The following is a 22,221-nucleotide window of genomic DNA, read 5'->3' on the forward strand; positions in this document are numbered from 1 at the left end:
TACTTGTGTTAAACGTCATTATGCTATAAATATACACTGCGCTACATTAATACGCACAGGAAGTGCAGTAGTTCCTGGGCCATCTCTGGTGGGTGACTCCAACTGTAACTGTGAGAGTTGGTATAATAGTCATACAAAGTGTTTTAAATAAAGACTAGATCTCTAGATTGCCTGAATGATAGTGAACATTCCGGGAATACAGTAAAAGACTTATTGACTGAAGGCCTGCTCTTCCAAATGACAAACTAAGATTTAGCTCCAGATGTGCTCATACTTACACAAGAAGTTCAAAATGAGCAACTCATGATGAAGTCACAATGATCAACAAAAGCTTCTGAGCAGTAGCTGTAACACTAAGACATTTCCTTGGGCATTATCTGTGCAAGCTTTGTGTGAGCAAAGCAAGCTTGAATAAACGTAAACATGAATTTATACATTGAACTGGCCTTTCAGCAAAATGGAATCCGAGCTTTTAAAAATACAGACCTAAAAGTAGTAGCCCTGGCACAGTATGACTGACATTTGATAGGTTTGATCACATGCAGATCAGATTCTAACTTTTAGCCTTGATATAACTAAGAAAATGGCAGGCTAATTAGTCCAGGCTTGTTGATGTCACCTGCTTGGTGTTTAGAGGCTACCAGTCTAAAGAAAAATATGTCGAAATACAATACAGCATGACCATAAAATTATGATAAAGACAGGCTGTGTTGCTTTAATTTTAAGTTGTTAGGTCAAGTCTCTGGATCAGGTAACATGGAAACAGCACATCACATACAAATGTCCCTGCCTCCATGCTCACTCCATGCTCAGGCTGTAAGTGTACGTTTACAAGTCCTGCTGTTCTGAAATTAAATGTAAAGTCCTATATATGACAACTAAAGCACAAGACATGAAATGAAGGCACTAACTGTACATATGTCAAAATTCACCAGCTCAAAGGCCTCCTGACCTTGTGTTCTTGTCCAGCCTTTTCCCAGACAGTGATGCAACACACCCCCACTTCCAGAAGAAATCCATAAGAAATGTGCTGCGTCTCACATCTCTTCGCCAAGCAGAGTTAAGATTACACGACTATATATACTCACTCCTGCTAGACACCCTGTCGGACTTGGTTTTAAAACCAGCATGGTTACATATCCATCTTAATAAGGCAACATCAATACGTCCATAAACAGCCTTACATCAGGGCCGTGAGACACCAAACATTTATGGCCATTTCCTACAATTGAGAACATAATTACTGATCTCAGATCTTCCTTATAAACTTCACCAGCTAAATATGAAATGCAGGATCTTGAGGAAAACTTGTATGTGACCATCTCAAAGCCTGCACCTGGAGCTATTGTAGAGCATAGCATTTATTACATAGCTTAAATTAGATTCCGTTTGCATATTTGCGGCTATAGAACCAGCAAACCATTTATATCTGCAGTTCTCACAGTGGAAAAAACATGCTCAAAGTCACCAATGAACTTTTAATGAAAATGGGAAAAAACAAATGTGATACAATTAGAAACATACATGACATGTACTCCACAAGCTGGATGCATAGCCTTGATGAGAGATTAAGTTTATAGTAGTTAATATAGCCTCTACACCTCTAGACTTGCCACAAACCTGTCATCATTAAATGTACAACAGCAATGCCACAACCAGGAATTGGCAACACTTAGGTTACCAGCTGAGATCCTTAATCACTAAGTCAAAAAGCAGTTGTCCAACTTGGGACATTTTTAACAAAATGGCGGCCTATAGGTTGCATGCATCCACATGAAATACAAATAATGTCTGGAAATGTATGTCCCACAATAGGCCTGTAGTAAAGCACATTAGATAATGGCAACAGGGAAAACTTCCAGAATGTTAAAGCTGTGACACACAGCCAGAGGGCTCTCTCAAAAAGGCATTTAGTAAGCCTGTCTGACCTTTTTTTTTTTTTTTTTTCTTCCTCAAAACAGTGCAGCAAATTCACCACAATTGATGGAGTCTACTTTTTGCTAGAGTATGAAACTAAATTATTTATCAAATAACACTTGAGAGCACTAATCTACATTCATTTCTAATTCAGTATCTACAGCGAATTCAACGCCAAGTTCAGCACTTGGGTAGTGCATTAAAAAGGTGCTTTTAAAGTTTGACACTTAACGCTGCACTCAAGGTTAATTAAGACTAATTCACAGATCATGTCTACTGTAACTAATGGTATATAAAAAAGCTGCACATGTTCAAACAGAGACAGTAGTAGGCGCACATATGACTAATGATGACTGACTGTACATACCTGGACTGAGTAGGCAATTTGGTCTTGGAGGCAAACAACTGAATCAGCTTCAACTGTCTGGTGCCAACAGAAATGCACAGACACGCAAGCATTCAGACAAAACAATGATTGAGGTCACCGCTATCAGCTTGCAGATGTATCCCTGATCAAAGCGGTGACTACAACTATAGGATAACTTCAGGGAAGTCAGTCCATTATTCATGCTGTCCCCAAATGTTCATGACCAGGCCCATGTGGTTTCCCTTTATTTTTGGACAACCTCATCATTTGCAAGTTTCGGTACTAATGATCGAAAATGACCTGAAATATGACACAAACGCCTCCCAAAAAAGAAACCATTGATATGCCTAAAGTGATCATGCCAACAATGTCAAGGACTGAAGCAGCTGTGCTTGAAAGATGAGGGAACCGAGAAGACAATGACTAATCAAGTCATGACTTCTGGCAATAATAAAAATAAAAACCTGAGATTCAGATGTCCATATTAATGTGTTAAACTATTCACTAAACGTGTGTCATTTCACAAAATTGCTCATGTGCAGTCATGCTTTCACCAGGTCAGGCGCAGGCTACACCACGTGAGTACTACAGCTCACCACCTCACACGGGCCCCGTTACCCTCTGAGGAACTTCCCCTCCACTATTTCCCAGGGGGAAACCTAAAAGTGATGATCACACCCCTGCTCTACACCAATTTATCTTTAATCCAAGACCATGTGTGCTACTCGGTGGAAACTCTGAGGCATGGCTTCTCCAGAAACACACCCAAGAGAATCATCTTAAAAATGCAAACCAGTATGTGCACTTAGGTAGCTACATTTACACAAGTTATATGCACTTTAGGTGTTTTAGACATATTTTTTAGACTGTAGCCTATCCACATAACAGTTATGATGCGTTGTGTATCCAGAGATTCTCTTCTGCATACCACTGTTGTAATGCGTAGTTATTTGCATTACTGTCACCTTCCTGTCAGCTTTGACCAGTCCGGCCATTCTCCTCTGATGTCTCATTAACAAGGCGTTTCTGTCTGTAGAACTGCTGCTCACTGGATTTTCTTTTGTTTTTTTGCACCATTCTTTGCAAACTAGAGACTCCCTTTTTTGTTTTATTATTGCTTGCATAATTTGTCTGGGTGAGATGCCTTTATAATCCCCCATGGGGTTATCTCACCTGCACAATTTGTTTTATTCTTTGCCTTGTACTTCTATTGTTGTCTTATTGTGCTAATAAATAAATTAACACTTTAAATTAAAATTAAACTAGTGCACATGAAAATCCCAGTAGATCAGCAGTTTCTGAGATACACAAACCACTGTCTGCCACTAACAATCATTCCATGGTCAAAGTCACTTAGATCACATTTTCCCCCCATTCTGATGGTTCATGTTAACTGACATTAACTGAAACTTCTGACCTGTATCTACATGATTGTATGCATTGCACTACTGCCACACAATTGGCTGATTAGATAATCGCATAAATGTTCCTAATAAAGTGCTAATAAATACATTATCAAAATAGGCAACCTTGCGAATTGAGCAGTTAGATTTTTCCTTCATACACAATACCACATCAATAGATAAATGCAAATTAGAGCACCAATGAAAACAAGACTTTACTAGATCAAAAACACCAAGAATAAGACAATGGCCATTCTATTTAACAGAACAATGTTAGTTTCATTTAATAGCCGAAAAAAGATTTTAAATCTGGTTATTAAAAATAATTTTGGTTTCATCAAAACCAATCAGAAAACAAACCAGATCCATAAACATACTGTGCCTGTTTTAAATGTAATTGCAAGTGTTCATGAATATTGGGAAGCAGCAAGACCTTTGAATATGGAAAACGAATACATGACCTATACGATGCGTCAAAGCTATATGTGCAGATCAAGAAAATATTGACAGAGATGGGTTAATTTCTATTTTTGATGACATCCCCGTACAGACTGCTGCCATTTCAGAGGAACTACATCAATTATCATGAAATTAAATTTCCACAATTTTCATTACAACCAACTTATTTAACTATGGTTGTCCCATTGCGCGTTGCTACATAGTATAGTAATGTTTTGCTCTTTGCTATAGCCATTCTAAAATAATGGTACCAAACATAACAGGTTTTGAAACAAAGAAACGGTTTAAAATAAGATGGGGGGGGGGGTTTCCTACATTCTCCTGGCTGACTCATCTTGCAGTTTCCATTCAGAATCACATAACTTGGCCATCAAAAAATGTTTTCAGAAAGTTGTTTTCAGACAGACAGAAGGGGGGAAAAACACCCTTATGAATCCATTTCAAAACGCATCCTAATTCTTGAGCAACCGTGACGGTCTTTTCAGATCCAGTGGTTTCACTACCCTAAATGGTGACTGGCTTGTCACAGCAGTCAAGCACGTTAGCAAAATTTACTTCCACGCCGTCACAGATAGATAAATAGATTAAGCATCTACGGTGTAAACATTCCGTTGTAAATTAACGTTACATGTAAAAAGCAAAATAACGTTTAACAAAAAGTTCTACGTGTGTTATTTAGCAGCCGACTACGAGCAGACTTCACTCGGCTAGCTAGCTAACGTAGTTCGTGGTTGAGGAAATCCATTGTTAGCTGAACTACTGGCTAGCAAATATATCAATTGTTACAGCTCAGCGAGTGTGTTGGTAATATATCTAACGGTAACTAATAAGCAGAAAACAAAAGTAGCCTTAAGTTGGCCAACCATTTCTTTAATGCAGAACGCAACTGTTACACAGTAACGTTATACATAAGAGGAAACTACATTGGGAAAACTAAGTTACATCCGGACACCCAATCTGTGTGTTTCATAAGAAATAAATAGCCAGGGAGCGACTCAGCTCGTCATCAAGTCAACTGAGCGAATAGATTGGGTTGCCACCCCACCCATTTTGCGGGGACTACGCTAGCTTGCTACCTACTTAGATCAAATGTTCGTGCCTAACCGCCATAAATGACATATCGTTTGGCATGAATTAAGTGTAAACAACTACGACATGTTTGTGTACAGACCATAAAAATATAGAAAATGACACGACGCACTATTTTTCAGAATTCACTCAGCAAACATTAGCTGGCCATATCCAGAATACAAACAAAACCTACTGAAAGCCTGCGGCCTAAAACAGATGGGACAAAGAAATAGGCGCATATACGATACGATACGAACAGGTAGCGAGTTGGCTAAATGAATTGTTAGTATGTTACTGCAAAGACGTGATTTTGAAACACTTCCAGCAATCGAACCATGTATCTAACTAACTAGCCAGTTAACAATCAGGAGTGGCTCTGGTGAACAAAAAATAAGTTGTTAGCCACCTAACGTAGCTAGCTACCAGCCAACTATAGCTAGAGTATAGCTAGGCTAAGTAGGCCAAAGTAATAAACCAATTGCTCGAATAAATATATTTTAACAACTAACTTTAGCCAGCTAGCTACCTGCATACTCAATTATTACTATTGAACTGATTACGTTGCTAGCTACTAGTGTTAAATATGTTACATGTTTTAGACTAGCTAGATAGATGAATGTTGCAGTTGACGTAATGTTGCAGTTGGCGAACAGCTAACAGTCTACCTAACTAACGTACGTGCCATCGTAACAAAAAAAAAAAAGCAAAATTCATTTCTAACCCACATGATAACCGGCTATCATTTATAATTTCCCACGCATACAGTTTATTATTTTGCACGTTGGTGTATGGTAGGTATGCTAGCTAGCTGAGTCACATCGTTAAATGTTACTGTTCGCTGTAACTTCGCTATCTAGCTCGCTAACAAATGCTAAAGCTAGCCATTTAAGTTAGATTCCATTGTAACGTTAGCTAGCTAACGTTAGCTAGACTATCGTTTTTCGAACTTGAGGCCAAGAACAGGAAAAACGGCTACTGTCAGGTACGTTTGCTTGCTGATTACGGGTAACTGGTTAGTAGCTAACTATGTAACTATTGCTAGCCATGAACATCAATGCTAGTTACAATTAAGTTAAGAGCCATGCGATAGCTAGGCAGTTTAACATTAGATCAGCTAACGTTATTGGCTGCTAACGTTAGCTAGCCATCCATTAGTTAGTGAGCTAGCATTTAGCAAACCCCAATTCACAATAATCGACAAATTATACAATCGGTAGACTTGATTGAACACTGCAGCTTATACTTTTGTTAACCTAAATTTAAAACTCAATAAAAACAAATGTTCGTTCGTCGAGATGCCTTTCTCTGGCGTTATTCTCGAGGAAAAGAAAGGGAACGGCAAGCTCCGTTTGCTAGCAATTGATCATACGCAAACTAGCTAGCAGCCATCCATGGTACCGGTATCCGTGTCTAACACAGAATTAAACCACTGCTATATAAAATTAAGGTTTAATAACACAATAAATTAATGGAAATCACACAACCATTTGATACTGCTAATGTTACTTACAATCTCCGATTGAACGTGGTCAATCTTCAGCTGTTTTTAGGCAAATATCGTTGCATTTTCTCGGTCGCCATGTCGACCGTGCAGCTGCAGCCGAAGTTCTATGGAAAGGATTACAACTGACACAAACACCCCGCGGGGGGGCGGGCAAGGAAGCATAACCCTACGCACTGAACAAAATACCCCTTGTGGGAAAACTGTGGAACTGCATTGGTAGTCATCTAAAAGACAAAGAATCTGATGTTCTTTTCTTTACGCAAAAGCAATATGACCCCAATCAACCTATGAACTGTCCATTCTTAAGGTAAGATGGATTCAGCTGTATATGTGGGTACACAAACTCAAGACATATTAAGCCAACGTGTTTTCTTATGTCTAGATTGACATTGATTGATATTCTTCATAATTTGGGGTACATTACACAGCTAAAACATCTGTTGATACCCAGTATGCTGCAAATTGTTATAATGGCAGAACTCTGCCAAGCAGTGCATTTTATATGCAGTGAGCAAATCTTACTTGGGTACAGCAGATTCCACATCTACCGGTTTAGGAGCTATAACTCCTTGGCCTAACAGCCATTAAAACACCACTTGCAGACACATGGAAGCATGTTTAGATTAAAAAATAGTCAAAAGCCTTGAGATGTGGCAGCAGCAGCATGTGCTAGCATGAGATGTGGCAGCAGCAGCATGTTAATCTGCACACTCAGAAATTCAGAGGATGTTGCAGATGGGGATCAGAAAGAAGTGCATTAAAGAAATAAAATGTATTCTTTATTACCTCTATTTCAATGACACAGTGAAATATTCCCTATGAGACAAGGATGAATTTAAAATCTAACCCCTAATATACATTATAGTTAGCAGTACTCACCATTCCACATAGCCATCCTGTTTCAGTGTTGTGCTTCTGGCTTTTAATTATTTAAATGTGTTTTATGTGTTTCAGTACTACTAGTTAGCCTTGGTATGCAATCAATTTGCTTGCTTAAAAGTAATAGCCTGTTGCATCTTGCATCAATTTATTCCAGGGAAATAGACACTTTAAAAAAAAAAAGGAATCAAGGAGATCTTTATTTATACACATAAATGCTGAATAGAACAACAAAAAACACACAGCCTTAAATAAGCATATAAACTTCAATAAAATAAAGTTATAATACTGATTTTATTCACAGCAATCAAATTCATGAGAGGAAAAGGGCTGTTTGAAGTTACACCTTTATCCTTCCCCTTAGTTATAGTTCCGAAAGCCAATTCTTACTACAGGCCTTTTAAAGACTCAGTCATAACCTGGGCACAAAAAAACAAAACACAAATTAACCATGTCACAGACAAACATACATTGAAATGCTGGAGCTGCAGTGATAATAAAAAAATAAAAAACTGCTGGTAAATCATGGCACTCTGGCAAGACTTAATATGCACCAGGTCCTTAATTCCATTTTTAAAAAGGCACAACAAGGTAAGTGGCAAAAAATAGTAGTACTTGTTCTACCGGAACAATGTACAATGACAACAGTGTAAAAATAGGACAGAATATTACAACCATAGTAGGTGAGGTTTTAAATATAAAAAAAACAAACACTTAAAAGTAAATACACAATCACTGTACAATCAAGTTTAAGATTACATGTAAACCATTGAAAAAGGGATGGTTTACTTTCTGAAGTTTAAAAAAATAATTGTAGCTTTCGTGTGTATGGTTTTGATTGACCAGAACATTGTGGTCTGCAAAGAACACTTTTGATATTTACAGAAGTTTCTGATGGTCTTTCAGCTTTACAATGGCTGGTATGAGGCAATCCCAGGCTAGTAATTTAAAGCAAAACACACAGACCAGGCAATTTAGCTTGCAAATTGACAAGATAAAAATAAGTATTTCCTATGCCACCCAAGACCACCAAGATCAAGGAATAATGTTTATAATAATGAAGACATAATAAAATTGTGTTCATATGTACAGCCTCTGGAGGCACAACAGGACTGTATATGCTGCTGCGAGGTTACTTAATGCACATTATTTCTTGCTGTAAACCACAAATTTATGATTGCCTTATACGATCCATCATCAAGCAAAGTCAGAAACATCTGCAAATATCAAAAATACCCTTCATCACATACCAAAACTGAAACAATATAAAAAAATATCCAGAAAGTGAATGTTTCCTTTAAGTTTCAATAACTGTGGTTATTGCTACAGTGCTATTAGTGCTGCAAAAATAGCTTTTTCCCATGTCAATCCTGAACAAGACAAATAGTTTTCCACAATTCAGTCTTGGATAATAAATTTCAGGAAATCTCCAGTAAACCATTTTGTTGAAAGTACTCCCAAACTTTAAAACTTGTGTTAAGATTAAACTTTAATAAACCAAAGTATTTTCCCTCGTTGTTTCACTGTGCTCATTGCCAGGTGGTTAGAAGAGTTTGGGCAGCTGTCGGAGACGGCTCAGGTCAAGGAAGTTCCCCATAGACTCCTCTGACCCTGAGGTTCTCTGGGTTTCTGCTAGTCTGGGCTGCATGTTTGCTGGGGGCGGGGGTGCACTGTTCTCATTCGGAGGGCTTTTTTTGCCACCACAGGAAAGGAGCTGCATTTTTGGGCGCAAGTCTCGGAGCAGCTGGCTCTGTGTATCCAGAGATTTCTGGAGGGGTAGAGGGAAGGAGTGCGGTAACTCATTTGTGATGTTTTTAAGGATGAAACTCCTCTCCTCCTCTTTCCCACCTTGTCTCACAATTAAGTTCCCGGAGCTTTCCATCTGCTGAGAACCCGTGAGTTCCTCCTCATCACTGACCACTTCCTCCTCTTCACTGCTGTCTCCACACTCCATCAGTCCGTATTTCTTCATGTACTTCTTGGTGGCAAAGGACATGTTGCTTGGCGATAGTATGCTGAGCCCCACACCACTCTTTTCCGTTGCGGCTCCCCTTGAGAGCAATGCACTGTGGGCATCCAGCGGTCCTGCTAGCCGTGCTCCCTTTGAGAACTGTGAGAGGTGGGAGTCGCTGAGGTACTTTAGCGCGATGGCGTTGGCCTCCAGGCTCAGATCCGTGCTGCCGCTCGGACCCCAGATGCTTGCCCCTACAGATTCAGAGAGGGCCAACCTGGGAACCACTGCGTCTGGGTTTATGCAGGCCAGAGTGCTGGAAGGGAAAAATACATATTCAAATAAACTTTTCTGAAAGAAGAAAATTCTCAAACTAAAAAAGTAGAAGAACATGAAGAAGGGCACTGTACCTAGCGCTGTCTATGGTGGTGCGGGTTGCCTTGCTGCGGCCGGTAGAGTCCAGCTCCACGGTCACACCCAGCTGCTTCAGCTGTCTGAGGGTAGCCTGTAGCACCTGGTCCTTCTCCGACTGCTTGGGGCTGGAGTTTCTCTTTTGCCTGCGAGGCTTGGGAGAAGGAAAGGCACAGAGGGGCTGTGACTTTGGGGGAGAGAAGCTTTCTCTCGACTTGGAGTGTGACAGCCGCTTGGCTTCCTCTTCCTCCTCTTCATCCCCACTTGTGCAACCTTGGAGACGACTGTGCACCTGGCCCTGGAGACAGCACAAACATGCTCATTCAGGCTTCATTGGAGAACCTGCAAACTGCAGGTTTTATGACCTTCCATTACCAGGTAGGTCTCTCAATGTCAGAACAGAGAGACCAGAAGATCCAACAATCCATTTGCAGAATACATTAAAAATGAAAATGGTCTCCCCCCACGCATTAATATGAACACCCAAAGCAAACACATGCTTTAGAAGACAGCTTTCCAAAATGTGAAATGTAATACTTCTGGCCTATAATAACCTTTCAGATTCCACATTCCAAACATTCAGCCACACCTACCGTACTTACCACCAACAAATATTTGACATTTAAAATCAAGTTGATGAATTCTGAAACTCACCAGCAGCTCCTGATAAAACTTCTGGTCCTGCTCCTCATGTCCAGCTTCCTGACACTGCCCGTCTCTGACCGGAGACTGGGACTGGTAGCACATGCTGGCACTCTCCCCCAGCACTGCGCTCTGAAAATCCTGGCCTCCAACACCAGATGGAAAACTGCCAAACCACATAGACCACACACACCATTACCATTAGCACCTTTATTTCAACCACACACAAGCCACTGAACACAGAAGCTTGCACACACCTAGGGTTTGAGCAAGAGCAAGGCATGTTAATTTCCCACCCTTTTACAAATCAAGTTGACGCTAAGCCTAGCTGTTACCATACAACTCATTTCAGGTGGAAATAATTCAAGAGGGCTTCCCAGCTTAGAGCTCACACGGTGTCTTAGAGCTCACAGGTCCGCGGCATCGTTCTCCGAACGTGTAATTGCTTGACTTACCTGGGGGTGTTGGGGTGTGACCTCGTGGGCTCGTCCGTGTCCTCGGCCTGGCGAGTGAAGTGGGGGGGTTCATCGGCGAGTGAGGGGGCCATGCTGCCACGGGGTGAGGGCCCCACACAGACGGACACGGACCCTGATTTTGCCTCCGACTGCCACTCGGGCCCCGAAGAGCTGTCCCTGAGAGAGGAGCAGTCTGCAGGAGAGCTCCAGAACAAGCTGGCTCCTGCATCGTAACAGCCAGAGAACCAGTTAGGGTCATTAGTCATTTATCCGCACATTCTATTTAGATACATAATATAAGCGTCCTGTCAAACATTTTAATACACTTTACTCACAACAAATGTCACAGAATAATGTGAATAATGAGTTCTTAAAAAGCCATGTTTGGCAAAATAAAGTGGACAAATTCTTTCCATTTCCTATTAAGTGAAATAAAATCAAGCTAGCTTGGGATGAATTGGTCAGAAAGGTGAAGGAGAAGCAACCTGCAAGTGAAACATATGTGGGAATGTCTAGTGCACTGTTGGTGTGAACCTTCAGAACTATATTACTGCCTTCTAGAAGAATGGCATGAATATGCTCAAGCAGTTATTGCAGAAGAAGGCGGCCATTTTGATGAATCCATTGTATTTACTTTATATAGATCATTTTTATTTTGTAACGTATTTAGATCAGGGTAACAGTAGATTTGGGTACGTGATAACAGATCCATCAGGGTATGAGGGGAGCAGAAATTGTTGAGCAGTACCGGTGCACACTGCAACACTGACGCTCTTCCTGGCCGGTTCTGCCTGTGTGCCCAGGCTCTCCTGCTGGGTCCTGGCCTGCTCCAAGGGCCCCGGAGGAGGTGGGCTGGCCAGAGGAGAGGGGCTGGCTGCTTGACCCTGAGCCTCCAGCAGCCTCTGGATCTGGAAGCATCCAAAAACAGACTTTACCCCCAAACTCAGGCAGTGACGTGCAACCGCAAGCTCCGGATCTATACAGGAGCATTCAGCAGGTTGGAGAGAACAGAGGTGTGAAATGTATCCTGGATTCTACAGAAATAACAGCTGGTCTACATCTCCGAATAAGGCACAAATTAATGGGGGGGAAAACGCTCGGACCTGGGCTTGCAGCAGCTTCAGCTGGCGGTCCTGATCCACCAGGATCCTGTAGGCATCGGCGGGCAGGAGGCCCACTGCTCCCCCGGCCATGGGGAGGGCGGGGCCGGCCGGCAGCACGTGGTAACCAGGCTGGCCCAGGCAGCACTGCGCCTGGCAGGCGGGGGTGGGCTCCGGCAGCACTCTCCTGTGGGGGGCGGGATCCTCCGCAGGGGAGCAGAGGCGCACGGGGCTCTGGTGGGAAGGAGAGCAGCAGCACTCGCGGTGGGGCACGCTTTCGGACGGGGGACAGCAGACCCCGCCGGAGAGGCCGGGGACCTTGTGGGGCGGGGCGGGGGTGCTGGACATGCCCTGCCAGGGGCCGGAGAGGCAGACGGGGGCATGGCCGTGCTGGTGGGGGCAGCAGCTGTAGGGTACGCTTGCAGAATTAGGGGAGGGGGTGCTGTGGAGGTTTTTGAGGTGATGCGGGTGGGTGGGAGTTGGGTTGGGGCAGCCGGAGCTGTGCCGGGGGCTCCGGTAGCCGGAGGGCGGGGTGAGGGTGGGGGACATGTGAGGGGGACGGGGACTACTAGGGGACACGCCCCTGTGAGCGGGGCCCGCTGGGTGGGGCTGAGGCCTGTGCTGATGCAGAGAGCTGTTGGGGGAACAGCCCAACCTGGGAGTGGAGGAAGACGAAGACGATGAGGTGGAGGAGGCCGAAGAGCCCCCCGTACTCTTCCTCCCAGAGGGCGGGCCGGACTTCCTGCCCGGGCAGGGCTGGAGCTGCTGCTGGCCGGGGCTGGTGTGGCCCTTCAGGGCCTTTCCCTGCGGGATGACGGGGGTGAGGGGTCTCCTAATGGGAGGTGGGCCGTTCGGCAGGGCCTGCTCTGGGGGGCGAAACCCGCCGCTGCCCCTGCGCTGCGGAGCGGGAGGACCCGAGTGTCCCAGAGGGGCAGCGGCTTCATGGCCTGCACCCCTCCTTCCGTCCAGAAAACTGCCGTCCATCACCAGAGACAACTCAGGCACCGACGGCTGCACCCGCTTGGTCTGGGGAAAGGGAAAGGAAGAAAATATATACACAAATTATAAGTTACACTGATCTGAAACAAAAATGATCCATTCTTAAAGGCAGCCAGTTAACACCACAGACAGACACACAGACCTGCTGACTGAGGGGGTGCGGGTTGGGGGACGGTCTGGGGGAGAGGTCCTCGTCTTCCACCCCGGAGTCGTGGTCAGTGACGGAGAGCTTGCTCTGGGGAGAGCACGCGGCGGACACTGCTGTACTTCTGATGAAGACACGGGCAGAAATAAGCTCAATTAGTCCATACAGCCTAACTCTGCAAACCTATAAAAAGGCAATCTATATTTTTTAATACCACAGCGTCTTGTACCTTATTGCTTAAATAGACCCACAATTCATATACAGTGCTCAGCGTAAATGAGTACACCCCCTTTGAAAAGTAACATTTTAAACAATATCTCAATGAACACAAAAACAATTTCCAAAATGTTGACAAGACCAAGTTTAATATAACATCTGTTTAACTTATAACATGAAAGTAAGGTTAATAATATAACTTAGATTCCACATTTTTCAGTTTTACTCAAATAAGGGTGAAGCAAAAATGAGTACACCACACAACAAAAACTACTACATCTAGTACTTTGTATGGCCCCCATGATTTTTAATGACAGCACCAAGTCTTCTAGGCATGGAATGAACAACTTTTTCCATTCTTCAAGAATAACCTCTTTTAGAGACTGGATGCTGGATGGAGAGTGATACTCAACATGTCTCTTCAGAATTCCCCACAGGTGTTCAATTGGGTTCAGATCAGGAGACATACTTGGCCACTGAATCACTTTCACCCTGTTCTTCTTCAGAAATCCAACAGTGGCCTTAGATGTGTGTTTAGGATCATTGTCATGTTGGAAAAGTGCATGACGACCAAGGGCACGGAGTGATGGTAGCATCTTCTCTTTCAGTATAGAGCAATACATCTGTGAATTCATGATGCCATGAATGAAATGCAGCTCCCCGACACCAGCAGCACTCATGCAACCCCACATAAGGACACTGCCACCACCATGCTTCACTGTAGGCACCATGCATTTTTCTTTGTATTCCTCACCTTTGCGACGCCATACAGTTTTGAAGCCATCAGTTCCAAAAACATTTATGTTGGTCTCATCACTCCAGAGTATAGAGTCCCAGTAGTCTTCATCTTTGTCAGCATGGGGCCTGGCAAACTCTAGGCGGGCTTTTTTGTGCCTGGGCTTTAGGAGAGGCTTCCTTCTTGGACGGCACCCACGCATGCCATTCCTCTGCAGTGTACGCCGTATTGTGTCAAGAGAAATAGTCACCCCAGTTTGGCTTTCTACTTCCTTAGATAACTGCAGTGAACTTGCATTCCGATTTTCTTCGACCCTTCTCATCAGAAGACGCTGCTGTCGAGGTGGTAACTTCCATAGACGGCCTGGACGTCTCTGTGAGATGGTTGCAGTTCCATCTTTTTTACATTTTTGTATCACTTTTGCTATAGTATTCTGACTGATGAGTAAAGCTTTGCTGATCTTCTTGTAGCCTTCACCTTTGCGGTGTAAAGAAATTATTTTCTTTCTCAGGTCTCTCGACATTTCTCTTCCATGTGGTGCCATTGCTAACAACATGAAATGGGAAGGGAAGTAACACCCTTTTATAGTCAACAGTCTGCTGGACACCTGTGTAATGAATAATTAGACTCACCTGTGGTTGATTATTGTTAAATTAGACATTTGTAGTCTAAAATTTAGCTTTGCTCCAGAGACTTTCAGTGGGGTGTATTCATTTTTGCATCGCCCTAATTTGAGTAAAACTGAAAATTTTGTTCTCTAAATTATATTATTAACCTTACTTTCATGTTATAAGTTAGACAGATGTTAAATAAAACTTAGTCTTGTCAACATTTTGGAAATTGTTTTTGTGTTCATTGAGATAGTTTAAAATGTTACTTTTCGAAGGGGGTGTACTCATTTACGCTGAGCACTGTAGATGTGACACAAATACCCGATTCCAGTGATGCGAGATGACTGAGAAAGCGATCTACCTGCTGATGGATGCACGGGACACTACTTCCTTGAAGAACTCTGTTTCCTGGTTCTGGTGCTCAGCGCTCAACTCAAACTGCAGAACCCTTCCTTCAGAAACCTCCACATGCTTTAAAAGAGACACCGTGCTCATGTCAGTAAAACAGAAGTGAATATCAGGGCTGTGGCTGTAAAAGCCAGTGGTGACACTGAATCTCAGTGAGATCCCAAGGTCTCAAAGAGACTAACCTGGTTAAATAAAGGTTAAAACACATAAAAATTCAACAGACCTTGTAGAGAGTTAGCGTGTCTGTGCTCGTGAGCAGCTGGAAGCCCATCTCCTGCTGCCCGCTGTAGAGCTGGCACTGGTAGTACTCCGGGTCCCTGTGGGTCAGCGAGTACAGGACAACCAGGAACGCGCCGCCCTCTGACATCACCCTGAAACAATAGCCACGCGCCTTTCAGAAACAAAGAGTCTTTTCCTACTGCAGGAACAATTAAAACACTCACAGCCAATCGAAATCCATCTGAATTTCCATCTGGGCGTGACGCTAAAAACGATAGATGACATAGCCGAGAGGCCATTCACAGAATGTTACTGTTCAGAATGTTACTGTTCAGCGTGGATGCTTACATGGTTATTGCGACAGTTATGGTTATAGTTATCGTTCTTGGTGTGGACTGGCCTGAATAATTTACCCATCAATATTCCTTATTTTGCCAAGAGTATGACCATTAGTAATTCCATAGGAAAGCATGTTTACTTCTTTTTACACACCCCTGACTTGCTGCAAAGACCAGACGTATTTTCAACACCCTGTAGCCCTCAGTATTAACTGCCATGCAGTTTTAAAACAGAAAATTGTGCACAGATGTCCCTGTGGAAACGGTTAAGCGTGGAGCCAGGCGCAGTGCGACGCCTCGGCCCGCACTAAACGGACACGCGGCAGATGGACGCTGAACTCACTTGTCCTGCAGGGAGGAGCTGTACAGGTACCGCAGGCACCACGCCCACACCTGGGGATTGTGAATGTGCGTGATGCCACTCAGCCATCTGCCACCGGGGGAGAAAATTACAGGATCAATCCGTACATATAATCAAACCAGGCAGTGACGCACACCTAATGCTGCAGCGTCTCGCCAGCTACGGGCCATTCAGCGCTGGAAGTTTCACTCCACTTAAAAGTTGTGTTAACAGTTTGAACAAAATAAATCGGCAGATTATGTGGTACAGCTGAACAAAGGCAGGCGGGAGTCACCTTCTCACTGGTAGAGTTGAATAGTACCTGGGCTATATCATGTCAGCTCAGAGGTGCTTAACAACAGTAGTTATTGTAGATATGCATGCCTCAGTGAAAGACTATTTTGATGACCTGTTCTAAAAGGACAAGGGCTCAACTACGGTGTTAACAACTAGTATGAAAGGGCACATGCCAAAGTTAATCCTTTTAAATTTCATGAGGACATGCTATTCACAGTTGCTGTGCAAGTTGCTTGTGTGGAGTATGGAACATGGAAAGAAGAGTGAAGGGTCTTTTTTCCATTTATTGCTGCCATACTCAGATTCTTGCCAAGTTGACTTCAATTAATTAACATGAAATTTGCACTTAAGTGCTGCTCAATTCTTTATTAGGAATAAAATAGCTGCTACAAATGAGCCCTTATCTGCAGTTATTAGTCTGGGCCTCTGAATGTGAATACACCGTAAAGGAAGCATTATTCATTACAATAACAGCACCCATTATGATGTACAGTTTCTTCTAGTAATGCAATATTACAAAACTCAAAGCCATTCCTAGTATGTTTTAATTCATTGGAGGCGTATGCAAGTCAAGCCTCTCTTACTCCATAACAGCACAATGAACAGGCCTACAGACACTATGCCCGATATGGAGCAGAGGAATATCTGGAGAAAGCCAAATCCCATATTTAGGTATAGCTGAATGGAAATTAGCGTAAAGACACGGCATTTGCAACAAAATACACGGATAGTGACTGATCCACCAACTGCAAGTATTTTAAAGCATACTCACACTCCTACAAGTGGCAGAGTGTAGGCCTTTGGGTCTGACTCAAGCAGCAGTAGCAGTTTGCGGGTCTGATCCATTGTCAGAAACCTGCATCATAAATGACAAGAGGGACACGATGACTGGCCAATTCAGCGTTTTTTTCCTCCACCATCCTTTTGTATTTATTCTTTAAAAAACTTTAAAAAAATTTTAGACAAGTAGAAAGCAGAGAAGGCAACAGATAGAGAAGGGACCACAGCTGAAAAGGCAAGGGTGGAAACATATCGCAACACTAATTCTTAATCTTAAATGAGGGAAACATTTAAAGAACGGCTCAGATTAAGAAGAGATTCAAAGCCATCATGCCGCCAGCCCTTACCCCTGCTTTCGGCATCCACTCAGTGGCTGGGCCAAGCTAGCTGGACTGCTGAGGTTTCTGGCGAGGGCGGTGGGGATGATGGGGACTGGCTTCACAGGCACAGCATCCAGTGTGTTAGCAATTGTGACGGCCACCCAGTTGAGACTGAAATTCACACTGTCCAAGTGCTCGGAACAGCCCACGTGAGCCCGGAGAGTGAGCAGCTTTGATAGCTCCATAGCCTCTCTGCTGCAACAGCCATGCTGAAGCATCTGCCAAAGACAATTTTATGGGATTCAGATGGCCGTTATAAATGGCACATCCCTGCCATTGTAATTTCTGCTGTGTTTGTTAAATCGGTGACAGCTGTTACAATAGAAATTCAACAAACCTTTAATGACATATAAACGTCTGTGGTATGTTTCCAGGAACGGAGTGTCTAACAAACGCCAAGCAACAACAATTATCCGTTTTATGGGAGGGGCTATACACCTGTTGGTGACAGGCTGCAGTAACTGCCAAGCTGAGGTTGTCTGTGTCCCTGGTGTAACCCATGGCAACTAACAAACGGTCTCTCAAGCAGCTTCAAAACGGGAAAGAGCAATTGAAGCTTGGAATTTAACAAAGTGGATTACCAGGCTTACAGTTAGACTTTTTTTTTTCTGTGAGGTGAAAAAATTCTGAAGAAAACAAAAACAAAAACAAGTATGTTTGCCAGTTGAATCTGACCTGAAAACAGGATGCAAGTGAAGAGAATCTCAAACAATTATTTATTTATTTTACTTTAATGAATGGTAAATCCTGCCCATTACCTTGAATGAGATGTTGAAGTCATCAGCAGAGTGAACCATGGTGTCAGTGGACAGCACGCCTTGTGTGCAGACTGTGCAGGGCACCAGGAAGTCCCCAGGTAACACAGCCGTCGGTGCCTTTCCCAAGCAGCCTGGCTGTTCTCGTCCCGGGTCAAAGCGATCTAACTTCAAGGTCACACTCTCCTCATCTAAAAGACAAAAGCCGATTAAAGTCAAAGATTCAAGCCCAGTAAAGAAGACAGAAAAACACAGAGTGGACAAAGAGTGGACAAAAACATAATGAAAACTGATGGTAACTTAATTTCAACAATTGCTCGCATTCAGGTGTGTACTCTCAAAATGCATTAGCTACTTGATGTGAATTCCTATCTGGTCTAGGTAAAAGTAGGACCACAAATTAGAAAGGGTTGATTGTGGAAAAACTCACCATTTTCCACAGACAAGGCTCCCAACAAGAAGCACGAAAATGTTGTGTTGTTACTCTGTCGAGCATGACGATGGGCTAAACGAAGTGCTTTCTCCGTCACAAGTAGTGTAGGGTTCCTACATAGCACAAGAACAAAATTAGTTGGATACAGACATGCACTTCTGCAGATTCTAATCATTCTGGGAAACTTCTGGGCAATTTATAGGCAACACGAAGTTGGTGGTTCAGTCGGTGGTTCAGTCAACATTTATTTTGTATTAGAACTCGCTGTCATATGTAAAATGTGGTTCACCTGTAATAAGAGAGGTGAAGGCTCACCACATCCCCATTAGGAGTGGGGTCCCAGAGAGCAACTTTGGATTTGGGAAAGGTGAGTGGAGTGAGGTTGTTTTCTGATGATCTGTGGAGGAGAAATAAACCACACTTGATACCGATCTCTCATATTTCTTTAGTAAAGTGACGTTATTTTAAACTATCTATAACGTTACCTCGGCGATCATAGTAAAATTAGCCAACTAACAGTGAGCTAGCTCCACAGTTATAACTCCCTTTATTTGACATAATGGCATTAGCTTGAAGCATTAACGTTACAATAGGAATATGAATCCAGTACCTGGATATTCTTTGCTGATCAGATTTCGTGTAAACACCCTCCAGTATGTGGGGAGGCAGCCCTCTAAAGTTCATTGGGACACTCATTTCTGAAAACGGGAAAACACGCAGAAATTAGATCGGTTTTGAATTGCTACCTAAAAGCAGTTAACTAGCTTGCATATTAACGTCGTTAGAAGTTAGCTAGCTAGCTAGTTAGTGACGTCGCCAGTAGCTGCAACGTTAGTCAACAAGTCACAATCCACTAACATATCGACTAAGAAAATGTTTTAGCCACAATTATTTTGTCCGCATAATATGCTAGCTAGCTAGCTATCAGACCAGAAGCTGCCTAACGAAAACGTGAAAATCGAGCAATCTCTGCTATCGTTAGTTATATCGAGCTATAAGTAATACGACGTTTGGAAGACAGCTAAAGCCAAGCTATCAATACTGGCTGGCTAGCTAGTCAGTCATTTTAACGTGCTGCAATTTGTAAACACGCAATTTAGCAACAGGTGGATAAGATAACATAGTTAGCTAGCCAACATTCGATGAAGTCTAAGCTTACCAGTACACAGCTGTCAAGTTTGTTCATTTGGTCGAAAATAATCCGTGGTTGTGTGGCTATCCCGTGGTTCTTGCTTACTACTGACTTCACCCCCGATGCCTTAAAGCGCTAACGTGTGTATTGCCAACCCTCTGCAGACAGTAAGTTAAGTTAGTTGATGAGCCTCAACAAATCCACAGTTGGACACGAGAGCGGTAGCAGGCGCGGGAATAATCGGCTGCTGTCTTAACAATTCCTAGAATTCACTTTAAAGAGCCACACTTTGCAACGCGGTCCAACTGAGGCAGTAAAGCGACCACAAAATCAATAGATTAGTTGCGTGAAGTCAAATGTAAATTTGTGGCGCTGTTTCTAGGCTCCAATGGCGGGGCCAGATTTTCAGCCAATAGTAGATCACGACAGTCTAAACCTTAGCCAATCAGCGACTTTGATTCTACGCGCCCAGCCCACCGGTCTTTTCGAATTGGGCGAAGTATTAACCGCCCAGCGACTTCCATCCTGCTCAATGTCGCGGACTGTGGGCCTGCGTGCGCAAAAATAATATAAGGGCGTCTCTCGTATGACAACAGTCAAGTCTTTGTTAATAGGACACCTAAAGGTCGGATCAGTGTTATCAGGTCTGCAGTTTAAGTCACCCAACTGGGCTATTTTGAGTATAAAATCGCCGATGTAAAATGTGTTTTAAAATGTAGCCTCGCCCGGGCGTGGTCTAAAGTAGGCTATACGGCACAATAAATGAGGCTGTGTATTTGGCGTTACGCGTAAAACTTCTTCAGAATCCATGTTTCTACTTTGTAATCTTGCATCCATACTTCACTTTCTATTAACCTCTGTATTTTCTATCCATACTATATTTTACTAATATTGACATTTACAAGCTCTTCATGCTACAGTAGGTCTAATTTCTTCTCAATTTTCCTATATCTACCTATCTTATCCTTCTACTTCTTTCAACAGTCAAGCATTTTTTTGTGAAATTATACATCAAAAACAGGCATCAGGCAGTTGTAAAGAATACATCCATCCAATCTTATCCCGCTTATCCTGAACAGGGTTACAGGGTGGCTGGAGCCTATCCCACCATACATTGGGCAAAAGGCAGGAGGAATACACACTGGACAGGGCGCCAGTCCATCACAGGGCACACACACTAATACCCATGGGCAATTTAGACTCTCCAATCAGCCTAACCTGTATGTCTTTGGACTGTGGGAGGAAACTGGAGTACCTGGAGGAAACCCATGCAAACGCCACACTGAGAGGCCCTGGCCAACTGGGATTTGAACCCAGGACCTCCTTGATGTGAGGCGGCCGTGCTGCCCACTGCACCATCCGTGCCCCCCTAAACTATAAACCTAAACCTATAACTAAGACATTAAAAACACAAATATAAATAAATTATGAGGTCTCATGAATTACAAATCGTATTATGGAGAGTAACTATAGGCTTGCTGAGATAGGCTATAGCTACAGTGAGCTCAGTGATGTTTGGAACAAAAACACTTTTTCAAAAACACATGGCTCTGTACTCCACAATTTTAGATCTGTAATCAAACAATTCACATGTGGTTAAAGTGCAGATTCACAGCCGTTATTAAAGGGCATTCTCATACAGTTTGGTTTGTAGTATGTAGAGCTGTCCAATGAATTTGGAGGCATCTCGTTGAACTCCAGCAGATAAAATGCTTTGGATCACTTATAATTCTGCTGCTTTCAGCAGTTACATCATCAATGATGAATAGCCAATAGCTGTGGCAGCCATACATACGCAAACCATAACACCCCTACCCCCAATGTTTCACAGATGACCCCAAAATGCTTTTGGGGAGTTCATTTTGGTCTCCATACTTTGGTCTTGCCGTCATCATACAAGTGATGACCAACTCATCTCACTCTGATACAAGTGAGATGAGTTGGTCTCATCTGTCCACAAGACCTTCTTCCAAACTTACCAGACTCTTTTAGGTACTTCTTAGCAAACTAACTTGGCCATTCTGTTTTGTGGCTTACTAGTGGTTTACATCTTGCCTCGGTTGTTCACTTTTTTGTGTAGTCTTCTGCAGTCAGTAGTGACAGACACATCCACGCCTGCGTCTTGGAGAGTGTTTTTCTTCATTATGCTGAGAATTCTTTGGTCATCAACAACTGTGGAGTACAGAGCCAAATAAAAAATATATGTCTTTGTCCCAAAAATATGGCACTGACGATAATTTCAGGCGCAATTTCATTCACATTCATAGCATAGT

The 22,221-nt window shown here is 43.0% G+C and overlaps 2 protein-coding genes across 7 annotated transcripts in view; both read right to left on the reverse strand.

Annotated features, from left to right (window-relative positions):
• The window catches only part of rc3h1a (ring finger and CCCH-type domains 1a), a 32,865-nt gene extending 26,032 nt beyond the window's left edge, over positions 1-6,833 (reverse strand). For 5 of the 6 annotated variants that reach the window (XM_061237418.1, XM_061237417.1, XM_061237416.1 and 2 more), the window contains exon 1: positions 6,728-6,833. The gene's annotated coding sequence lies outside the window, so the exon portion shown is untranslated. Of the gene's footprint in view, positions 1-932; positions 970-6,727 lie in introns of those variants that run through there. The other variant, XM_061237414.1, reaches the window with a different exon arrangement.
• Positions 6,834-7,779: 946 nt separating this feature from the next.
• stil (STIL centriolar assembly protein) lies at positions 7,780-20,282 on the reverse strand. Its single transcript, XM_061239593.1, is given in 19 exon segments — positions 7,780-9,867; positions 9,962-10,260; positions 10,617-10,770; positions 11,060-11,282; positions 11,808-11,967; positions 12,163-12,213; positions 12,216-12,393; positions 12,815-13,185; positions 13,301-13,427; positions 15,228-15,337; positions 15,498-15,645; positions 16,175-16,261; positions 17,241-17,324; positions 17,596-17,846; positions 18,387-18,574; positions 18,814-18,929; positions 19,106-19,213; positions 19,427-19,514; positions 19,976-20,282. Coding segments are annotated over 18 exon segments (3,465 nt in total). The 5' UTR covers positions 19,513-19,514; positions 19,976-20,282; the 3' UTR covers positions 7,780-9,143.
• Between the last annotated feature and the right edge of the window lie 1,939 nt (positions 20,283-22,221).

The sequence above is a fragment of the Conger conger genome, chromosome 4 (assembly GCF_963514075.1).
Source record: "Conger conger chromosome 4, fConCon1.1, whole genome shotgun sequence".
In the NCBI taxonomy this organism is placed as follows: domain Eukaryota; kingdom Metazoa; phylum Chordata; class Actinopteri; order Anguilliformes; family Congridae; genus Conger; species Conger conger.